The following is an 11,353-nucleotide window of genomic DNA, read 5'->3' as shown; positions in this document are numbered from 1 at the left end:
AAACTAGACTTATAGAGCTTTAAATCAATCAAAGTCCCATAAAAAAGTATTTTTCTAAAGAGAGTTATACTGATTACAAGTTTGCTTTCAAAAACTGGTTTTGTTGTCAAAACAGCTAAGAGCTCTATTATTAAAAGAAGCACAACTTCTAAACAATTTATGAAGGTATGAAATTTCTACACAAACAAGAAAATAGTCCCAGTCTCAATGTCGTTTTGGTCCCACTCAAATTTACGGCCAGAATTGGGAGATATAAGCTTGGAAAGTTGCTGGTTTGATTATGCACCAGTAGAAAATCAGCTTTAAAGTAACAAATTTCAAAACTTTATATCTCCTAATCCAACCGTTAAACTTTAACCAAATTTTGTAAAATTAATCTAAACATCACATAGATTCAAGAAAAATTAATTTCATCCAATTGTGATGGTTAAATCAATCCTAAAAAGTGTTTGAAGCTGCTGCCAGAAAATCAGATTATGCAGAATTTTGCAAAACCTCAACTTTCAAAACATTTCAATCCCAACCCCTTTAAAACTTACCAAATCTTACCATTGTGGCTCCAAACCAAACCCCAATTATATCACAACACTTCTCAACTTACCAATTCACCACCTCCATCAAGTTCTCAACCCACCACACACAAATCATTATTCATTCTCAAATATTATCATCATAATTCATCACACATTCTCTTTAACTTTATCATTCAACACAATCATCATCAATCATTTACCAATCTCATACACAAGATTAAACAATACAACTATAATGGGCATTAATCACAACCTCAAGATTACTAACCTTGATACATATCAACCAATCTCAATTATCAACAACAACAATAATTCAATCTTATCATATAGTTAACTAACCTAAATTTTCACGACACATTATATTTTAGATACGAGAAACCAAAATCATACCTTGGCTGATTCTCCACTCAACCCAGAACATTTCTAATTCAACTTTTCCTCAACTTTCAAGATTCCAACACCTCTAGGATCAGACTTCTAGCTTGCAAATTATCTCAAGCTCCCAAAATCTCCATCAAGCTCCAATCCATTTACATATATACCTTGCCTAACACACATAATATGCACCCATACATACAAACTCAATATCTAATCACAAAAACACAAGCATTTGACTTAGGGTTGAGAAACTTACCACACCCAAAAATCAAAGAGACGAGATTAAGCCTTTTCTTCAAGCTAATTAGATCCTATAATATCAAACAGTCCAAAATCTCAACACTTTAACCCAATAATTTCGAATTCAAGGGCTGAGAAAACTAAAATAAAACAATGGCTTATCCCATGAATAAAGTTTGTGGGCTTTGTAGAGATCAACTCCGTGGTCGCGTGGCCGCAAATGGTGCGGCGATCGGAGCTCCGGATCAAAAGTTATGTTAGATTGAATAATGAGCAAGGATTTGAACTCAAGGTTCTCTCCCCAAGTGTATGAGCAGCATGTGTTTCACTTTGGGGAAGAAAAGGGAACCGAGTTATTTGTTTTAATGACTTGGGTTAGGCCAAGGGCCCAATACGGCCGGTTAGTCCGGTTTGGCCCGTTCGGTCTAATTTTGGGCGAAATTCTTTAAAATTAGTGTCAAAATTTTTATTTTAATTTTCTTTATCATATTAAACCATAAAAATCACATTTCTAATTTTCTAGAACAATTCCTAATTTATGGCTTAATTATATATTAATTAACCGGGTTTTATATTCTACCCACCTAACAGAAACTTTCACCATCGAAAATATCGTTCGCTCCAAGAGTTCGCGCGAGTGGTTCCCTTCTCAACCTGACCTTAGCTGTCCTAATATCCTCCCAAGTTTTTTGCTTTCGCTGCGTTACTCTGATCGCTTTTTATTAAGGACCTAACTAATCGTTTACGCTAGCTAAACCTCTTATTAAGATAACTTAGGGTCGCCTACAATAGATCATGATTTTTCATTTAACTATGTGTTACGAGTAAATACCAATCTTTAGTATTATCCAAAGTGGTTAGAAATTAAGTTATCAGTTTTCTTATTACCTCATATTCGAGGATCGGATCTGGCTGTACCCCAGTCCCTTCTGTGCGGGCAATCTCTGACCAAATGTCCTGACTTTCTGCAATTGTAACACAAACCCGAACCATAATGACACGGCCTATTTGGGTGATGACCTCCACATCTCTGACAACTCAAAACATCTGAAGCAACCGCTGTCTGTTTTCCATTACCGTTTCATTGGGAATCCTCATTCGTCGCAAAGCTATCCCGTCCTTGGAGAAAATGTTGTGTGTATCATCTTCTTCTCTTAAACTCTTGACCCCTTGGTGCGAATCCTTGGTTATGCTCCCTGCGGTGGGATTCCTGGTAGTCATTCTCCACCACAGCAGCCTTCCTCACGCATTCTTCAACGACACGACTCTTATTCACAAGTTCGAAAAAAACCCTAATCTCTGTCGGTCCAATGAAGCTCAAAATATCACTCTGAAGTCCTCCCTCATACTTAATACACTTCCAATCCTCAAAGTCTCCAGGAGCACCCTGACAGATACGGGAAAACCGATACAGTTTCTCAAACTTGTTTGTATATTCAGACACGGACATAACACCCTGCTTCAGTTGCAGTAACCCATGTTCCTTTTCCGTCCTTAGAGAATTCGAAAAGTACTTCTTATAAAATTTCACCCGGAAGGCATCCCAGGAAATAAGATCATCACCATGTTGCAGGAGGCGTCGTGTTCTCTGCCACCAATGTAATGCTTCCCCAGTGAGCTGATAAGTAGCGAATTCTACACACTGTTCTTCAGGCATCAGTTGTGCTTTTAAGGCTCGTTCCATTGTCTGGAATCAGTTATCGACTTCAGTCGGATTGGTGGTTTTCTCGAATATCGGTGGATTGACTTTCAAGAAAGTTGCGAGAGTTATTGGGCCTTGATTTTCATTTCCGCCATTTCCCAATTACCGTGATTCATTTGTTGCCCAGGTGCTGTCGCAGTGGCCTATATAGCAGCAGTCATATTCTCTAATGCAGCCAGAAAGTTTACTGGATTGTTTATGTCAGTTTTTGGTTCCTCATTACTAGCCCGACCTCTCCCACGACCTCGACCGCGTCCACGAAGCGTCATTTGGTTCCTATACACACCAAACAATCGACATCAAGTTGATTAGTCACAATATCGGAAGTCTAGTGCTTCAAAGTTCCAAATGCATGCTCATGAATGTTTATGCCAGTTATATCAGTTAGATATCCTAATATGATATAAACACACACACAGAGAATGTACAGAAGCATAGTCAATTCGTTCCTCAGACTCTACAAGAACAAACTACTCTGATACCATAATGTAACAAAAATCATATATTTGTATTTAAAACTTTAAAAAACTTGGAATATTTTTCAAAGCACCGAAAAAAAGTTAATTTATACCTATAAAAATTAAAAAGATTATTATAATTTTATATTTAAATTTATTTTTATATTTATGTTTAATAAAATCTTTTTGAATTTTAAAAATTAATTTATCTATAATTGTTATTTTTTTTATGATTCAAATATAATTGTTGTGATTTGTATTTATCAAAAATTAATTTCAGTTTAATTTATTAATTATAAATTTTATAAGTTTAAAAATTATATTTTATATTTTAGTATATTATACAAATGTAAATTTGGTAATATGGAAGAAGCATGCCAAAGAGTTATAGTTCAAATAGTATAATCTCCCCATACTCATTTAAAAAATTGCGGGTTCGAGTCTGTTGGTTGAAAAAAAAGAAAAAATAATAAGGATAAAGTATATTTTTTCCCTAAAGTTTGACAAAAGTGTCAAAAATACCCCTAAACAAGTGTATTAACCCGTGCCATGCACGTGATAAGATTGAAATTATAATTTTAAATTATTTTGTTAAGATTAATTTAAATTATAATAATTTGATTAATAAAAATATAACATGTTATGTATTGTTTGTTTTTTCTTAAACTAGTGTTAAATATATTAACTCTAAATAGTTATTAATTGGTTTTAGTAGTTTATGAAGTATTAGAGATATAATGTGTTATATTGTCCTATCGTTACGCTTTTGGGATAAGTGGTTTCATGATATGATATTAGAGTTATAGATCTGAAAAGTTAGGAGTTCAATCTTTGGTGAACCCAAAAATCAGCTTATGGGATGATTATTTATCCTAGTATTTGGATGGTTATTCTAGATAATATAGATGATGTTCATTTTATTGATTTATTCATGAACCAAAAATTTAACCCATTATACACATTGTACACTTAGACCATTAACTCCCTAATACTACTCTTTTAAAATTTTTTCCAAAATTACAAAGACAAAAAAATATGACTTACCACGGACCAAATTGAATCCAAATGAACGGTTGACGCAGTAACGGTAAGCACGTAAGGTAGTTTCAGTGGGTCCCACATGCTCTGTCAAGTTTCAACTTTCAACACAATTACTTTGCATCTTCCGCGAAAGCAGCAATTTCACTTTAAAAGTATCAAAAATCCAAATGTGGAGCCTTCCTCCATGTTTCCTCGAACTTATCTTGCAGTTTCAGGTCAAGCGCTCCGACAAGGAGTATTTCAATTACTGAAATTGCTGCCGCATATGTGAATTTCAAACTCAAAACCAAATAACACAATAATAATACTTTCAGTTTCATGGAGATCGACGAAGCAAAGTTCCTCTGCAGCTACGGCGGCGAGATCAATCCCCGCGGCCGCAACAACAAGCTCGCCTACGTCGGTGGCACCAATAAGCTTCTTTATGTTGACCGTAGAATTGACTTCACAGCCATGGTTGCCAAAATCTCCAGCCTCTTTGACGGCGCCTGCAACGACCATTACTTCTTCAAATACCAAGTCCCCGGCAGCGATGACCTCAATGCTCTCGTCTCCGTCACCAACGACAGAGACCTCCACAACATGATGCTCGTGTTCGATCAACTCTACCGCGACTCCCCTAGATTCCCCCGCATGAGACTCTTCCTCTTCCCAAACCCTAACAAACCTCTCGATTCGGTTAAGCCAGACTCTAATGGGCTATCTTCGAATCTTTGGAAGCATGATGTGTTTATCAGCTGTAGAGGGAAGGACACTCTTACCGGATTCACTTCCCATCTTGTCAAAGCTCTGAATAAAAAACATATAAAAACCTTCACTGGTGATGAGCTTCACAAAGGGGATTGCATCTCGGATTCTCTTACAAGAGCTATTGACAATTCGTCTGTATCTATTGTGATCTTGTCAGAGAATTTTGTTACCTCAAGTTGGTGCGTCGATGAGTTATTGAAAATAATGGCGTGCGGAAGGAAAGTTATACCTGTGTTTTATGGTGTGGATCCATCTGATGTACGAAAGCAGCTAGTGAGTTTCAATGAAAAATTCAAGTCTCACTTGCAGAGTAACATTAACAATCTTCTGAAATGGATGGATGCTCTCGCCAAAGTTGCGGATTTAGAAGGCTGGGATTCCAGCTCTTGTAGGTAAGGATGAATTTATTTTGGGTTCTCTCTAGATTTACATTTTAAGAGCAGCATAAAAGCAAACATTTTTGTAAAAATTGTTGGAAGTATAGTTTTTATTTACGTCTTCAATGCATTAAAATATTTGGAAAAAATCTGGATAAATATATGTTTGTGATTTTATTAAAAAAAAATTTTTAACTGTCTAAAATAAACATTCAGGAGAGTTTAGACCCAAATTGAAAACATTAGGCCAAAATTGAATGAATAAAAAACGTTAGGACAAAATTAATGAAATTGAACGTTTGGCTATTTTTGAAGAAAATGGCGAAGTTACGGACAAAAATTATATAAATGTTTTTTATCATTATGCTAGTAAAATGTACCTTTAGGATAAGATGGGTAAATCCTTTGTTTTTAATTAAGAAATAGCTGCTTAGATGATCGATTTTGTAATAGGAAATAATTATTTGACTTCTTTATTCAATTTTAATTTCTGATCATATGATGCAGTAAAACTTATCTGCTCCATTTGTTGTATTCATATTGTAGGGACGACTTTGAACTTGTGGATAAGATTGTCAAAGATGTTTTGCGAAAGCTGAATAATCCTTGTCTGCCTAAGGATATCAAGGGTGTAGTTGGTATTAATAAAAATCTTGAAAAGTTAGAATTGTTATTAAGTTCGGTTCCTGATGAACAAACGGGAATAATTGGGATTTGTGGGATGGCAGGAGTAGGCAAGACGACTGTAGTGAAGAAATTATTTGAGAAACATTCTTATCGGTATGAAGGTTCCTGTTTCTTAGAAGGTGTTCTGGAAAGATTGGAAAAGTATGGGCAGGAGATAGATGAGTTGTGTAATCAACTTCACTCCAAGTTGTTAGAAGGAAAAGACTTCCCAAATAGCATGGCAGATACAAATTCTGCAAAGTGCTGTCTCTGCAGCAGACAAAGAAGTTTCATAGTTCTTGATGATGTGGGTAGTTCAAAGCAATTAGAATACCTAGTTGGAGACCTTCAATGCTATGGTGCAGGAAGTAGAATAATTGTAATTACAAGGAACAAGAGTGTGCTGGAAAAAAGAGTTGAAAAAATTTATAAGATGGAGGTGTTAGATTTTCAAGATTCCCTTACTCTGTTTAGCTTGAATGCATTCAATCAAAAGTATCCAAAAAGGGGATACCAAGAGCTATCATGGAAAGCAGTTACCTACTGCAAAGGTGTCCCGTTAGCTTTAAAAGTATTGGGTTCTTTTCTTCATTCCAAGAGTGAAACTGAATGGGATAGTGCGTTGCAAAAACTCGAGAAGAATCCTAATGCATCAATTCAAAATGTGTCAAGATTGAGTTATGATGGGTCAAATTATCAGCAGAATTACATTGTTTTAGACATTGCAACATCTTTTAAGAGAGAGCAAAAAGAACAGAGAATTGATGTATTAATAAGTTCCCTTCTTGATGAGGCTCTATTAGCTATATATGATCATTTTGAGCTGTTGCAGGATTTGAACAAGAAGTGGGGAGGGGAATCATTTGTCAAAAATCTATCAAGAATCCTGAAAATCATAGCAAGGTATCGGACATAATTGTTTTTAGGGTAAATTACACTAGCCTTTCTTGAGGTTATCTGATATTACACTTGGCATTGCTGATTTGTCATATTTACATTAGCATCCCTTAATGTTATGTTTTTAGGATATGCCAATTTCGCATATCATCAGAGCCACGCCTTGTCAAAAAATGAAAAGGTAAAGTATAGTTTTTGTCATTGAAGTTTGATAAAAGTTAAAAAAATACTTTAAGTTTTATTTTATTTCAATTTTGTTTTAAAGTTTTCAATTTGTATCAAATATACTCTTGACAGCTAAATTTTATAATGTTTAGAACCAATCTAGCAATAATGCATGACAATTATGTATGATTTGCTTGTGTTGAAGATTGTTCTTATGAAATTATTATTGAATTGATCATAATTGTTTTTCAAAAATTAGCCGCTAAAGGTATATTTGATCCAAATTGAAAACTTTTAAGATAAAATTGAAACAAAATAAAAGTTAAGGGTATTTTTGAAAATTTTAGCAAACTTTAAGATACAAAATATACTTTATCCAAAAATAAAGGGTACTAAGTGTAATATCACTTAGTCCTCCAGAGAGGTTAGTGTATGTTTTTCCACATTGAGGAGTTCTATATGTAATATTGCTTAATATCAAGAGAAGTTCGTATTATAAGTCCTTGTTTTCAGGAATAAAATTGAGTAGAATAGAGATCAATTTAGTTCGACCTCCCACACACAATTTTATTATTATTATTATTATTATTATTATTATTATTATTATTATTATTATTATGTGTGTATATTTTTCGTACTTTATGGGTTACTCGTGTCATTTTCGACTTTAATGCACACTAATCTCCCACTTACTGATAGTCTGATTATTCTTCTTGCTATGGTTGAGGTTCTACAAACTGTTGAGCATGTTCTCTTCGAGGATATCAACAAGACAAATTAGGTTTTCTTTAATAATTTTTTTATTACTAATAATAATGAATATATTTGTTCGGATGTTTATGGAGTGAATTATTTTATCATATATCTCAATTATCATGATATTTCTTTAGATTTGGTAGTGTCGTTTCTGAAATATTAAACTAAGACTTGTTTTTTACTGCCAATTTTTTTTCTTACGAGATTTTTATGTAGTTAGTTTGAGTTATGTTGAATCTTGACATCTTTGGAGGATTATGACTTTCACAAATAGAAAATTTTTCTATGACTCATAAGCATTGTTGATCTATTTTGCCGATTGACCTCTACTGCTATGCCTCCCTTTACTGCTATGTTGGCTTTGTTGCAAGTGGTAACGTTTTTGCTTTGCTAAATGTTGAGTCACATTTGTCAATTGCTTGGATTGTATTGTTATACATTCCATATCCATGCTTCAATAACGAGGAAGTTTTCACAAAATTCAGCAAGAACAACTCGTGAGAGTGAAGGAACCTTGATCATTATGACTAACGACTGGGGAGGCTTGAAGACTGTATGTTTCAACTTTTAAGCAGCACTGCTGATAGCTAAATTTCTAAACTAAGATTAGCCTTGCAGTCATTGTCTCAATCTTGACCCAAAGGGTCATGTCCTCGCTCCATTTTGAAGGACACCTTATTATATTCTTAATTAGTAACAGATTTTAGGATTCACACTATTAGTTTGGAGAGTTGCTTTTTTTTTGCTTATGTTGGTACCGTTAAATGATTAAATTGATAGAAAAAGATTTTTTTTAATAAAAAAAGATTTCGTATTTAGTAAATTTTTAGTAGTAAAAGTAAAAGTACTAGAAAAATAAAAATAAAAATATCTTTTTTGAGAAGTTACAATTTATATATTTAAAAGATTTTTTTAAAAAAATTATTTTTTACATAATAAATAAACAAAAAATATTTTTATACTGTTATACCTAAATATCATTGATAAATAAAAAGATTTTTTTTGTAGGAAATATTTAAACATAAAATTATTTTTATTTTTTTATAAGATTTTAAAAAAAACTAAAAAAATATTTTTTAAAAAATTTACCCAAACAAATTCTCTGTATGATGAGGAATGAATGTTTTCTTGAAATAACGTAAACAACTTTTACACTTTTCCCCTCAAATTTATAAAATTGCTTCGAAAGATATCATGTTGGTTACTACTAGAAATTTATTGATACTCTAAGAACAGCAAAATTGGAAGGAAATCCTAGTTAAGCGAAACAGATTAATATGATTTTATTGTTTGTATAGCAGTGGCTCTATATAGAGACAAAAGAAATTAAGAAAATCTAATGTCTTTACCATTTCTTTTTAAATGAGTAAAATATTTGAAAGTGGATATGAATATAATTATGTAACTAAACAAGAACTGTAGTATATAACAAATATGATTTTTGCTGAATTTTTTTTATGTAAATTTCAATACATTTTAAATTTTTAATAGTTATTAAGGATTTTTTTGAAGTCAATGAGTTATAGTTTAAATGACATAGTCTTCTTATACTCATCTAAGAGATCACGAGTTCGAGTCTCTCTATCTTTGGTAAAAAAAAAAAGATTTTTTTTAAGAGTTTAATTTTGATGTACTAATAATGTAATAGTTATTTTTAATGATGTTACATTACCTAATTAGATGCACCTCATGCACATGTAAAATTACTTTATGCATCAAAATTAAATTCTAGAAATTTATAAAAAGAAAATTTGGAAAGTTTATACACAACAAATTAAAAATACATGGAAAAGAAGAAAAAATGATTATATGTTAAGCGTCATTCAAATTTGTGATATAACAAAAAAATAGTATAATAATAACTTTATAATAAGTTTAGATTGAAATATATTTTCATCAAATTTAGAAGAGTGTAAGTAAAGACTTAATTTAACCATTAAAATTTGGAAATCGACTTAATTCAGTATTTTAAATATTTAACGAATTTAGTCATTGAAGTTACAAGTGGTATCTCACTTTACTAATTTATTTTTTAATTTGGATATTTAAATTTTGAATTTTCATTTTAGAAAATAAAATGTGATTTTTTATTCTTGAATAATTTTTCTCTCGTATTTTTTCTTAATTTCATTTATAAAATAAATGATGAAAAATTACATTTTATCCTCTAAAATAAAATTTAAAATTTAGAGAATCAAAATCTTTTACTTTTACACTGGAGCTGTCCCTTAGTCTTAAGCTTTACTCTCTTCCGTTGCCACCACCACTACCATGTCCAATTTCACAACAACAATAACAACAAAGTGGTCACCATGAATTAGCGAATTGGTTCTTCTATTTTTCTTTTTTAAGAAAATACCGTATTTTACAATACACAAATACTTAGTGGCAGTCGAATGCATACAATTTAGCATTTAAAATTCGTGAAATTTCATCGAAAGAAATATGCAGCGAAGATATTTTGTGCAACAGAAACCTACCACCTAAACGACAATATGTAAATCCAAGATTTACTAAAATGATGAGAAACATATGCGGCAACTCTTATCATATGCATGCCAAATGTGTTCTGCTGTTCCTAATTCATTTTCCATCCAAATATTATTTCTTAGGATAGTTACTATTATTGGAGGTAATACTAAAGTATAAACTTGTGAGTCCATTGAGAGAAAAAAAATCTATATAGGTGTCCAAAATGAAGTTGGATTTGCTTGTGTAACTATTGAATGTTATCCATAAAGTCATAAACAAATCAAAGAGATCAAAATTTTCAACCCTCAAGAAATCTTAAAACTTTTATAGGATTTAGAAAGATAAGAATGCGGGAGGAGGAAAAAAATAGTTACACAATAAGAATTAGAGAGATCAGAAAACAATTTAATTTTCTTCAACTTTTATCAAACAACCAAAGATGATACATCCAATATTATATGTTCAGAACTTACATTTAAAGAGCAAACCAAAAAAAATAAAATGGATATAGCAAACATATAATTCTAGTAAAAAAACTTGCAATAGTAATTGTATTTGATTGTGTAACTATTGAATTTTATACATGTACAAATCAAAAGAACAAAATTTTCAACCATCAAGAATCTTTAAAATTTGGATGTTTTTGTAGTATTTAAAGAAATAAGAATGAGTGAGGAGGCTCTATTGAGTTACAATATTCAAAGGAGACACTTTGGTTTTTACCAAGCTCCTAATAAGTTTTCCAAAGCAATTTCAATGCCTTCAATGACATTTGTATCATAAAACCTAAAGCTATAATCTTATTGAATTCTTAAACTATATACATCCTAATTTCTGAGAAATGAACAAAAAATATTTCGCCTTGCCAATCAAATAAGTTATGGATATAAACAATAAAAAAGTGTAGCAGCAAGTTAA

At 32.0% G+C, this 11,353-nt stretch overlaps 2 protein-coding genes across 2 annotated transcripts; one reads left to right on the top strand and one right to left on the bottom strand.

Annotated features, from left to right (window-relative positions):
- Positions 1-2,292: 2,292 nt before the first annotated feature.
- Positions 2,293-2,835, bottom strand: LOC107464329 (uncharacterized). Its single transcript, XM_016083258.1, has one exon. It carries the CDS (start codon positions 2,833-2,835, stop codon positions 2,293-2,295), a length of 543 nt encoding a protein of 180 aa, XP_015938744.1.
- A 1,679-nt stretch (positions 2,836-4,514) lies between these two features.
- LOC107464328 (disease resistance protein RPV1-like) lies at positions 4,515-7,061 on the top strand. The gene is made up of 2 exons (XM_016083257.3): positions 4,515-5,494; positions 6,026-7,061. The coding sequence occupies exons 1-2, from the start codon at positions 4,671-4,673 to the stop codon at positions 7,059-7,061; spliced, it is 1,860 nt and encodes a 619-aa protein (XP_015938743.1). The 5' UTR covers positions 4,515-4,670.
- Positions 7,062-11,353: the final 4,292 nt, after the last annotated feature.

Source organism: Arachis duranensis, chromosome 9 (genome assembly GCF_000817695.3).
Source record: "Arachis duranensis cultivar V14167 chromosome 9, aradu.V14167.gnm2.J7QH, whole genome shotgun sequence".
Lineage (NCBI taxonomy): Eukaryota > Viridiplantae > Streptophyta > Magnoliopsida > Fabales > Fabaceae > Arachis > Arachis duranensis.
Note: the sequence above shows the minus strand (reverse complement) of the source record. Positions and strands in the feature narration are given on the sequence as shown.

Coding starts and splice junctions, on each gene's coding strand:
- LOC107464328 (XM_016083257.3), top strand. CDS start 4,671: ATGGAGATCGACGAAGCAAAGTTCCTCTGCAGCTACGGCGGCGAGATC. Junction 5,495..6,025: donor TGGGATTCCAGCTCTTGTAG/GTAAGGATGAAT, acceptor TTCATATTGTAG/GGACGACTTTGAACTTGTGG.
- LOC107464329 (XM_016083258.1), bottom strand. CDS start 2,835: ATGGAACGAGCCTTAAAAGCACAACTGATGCCTGAAGAACAGTGTGTA.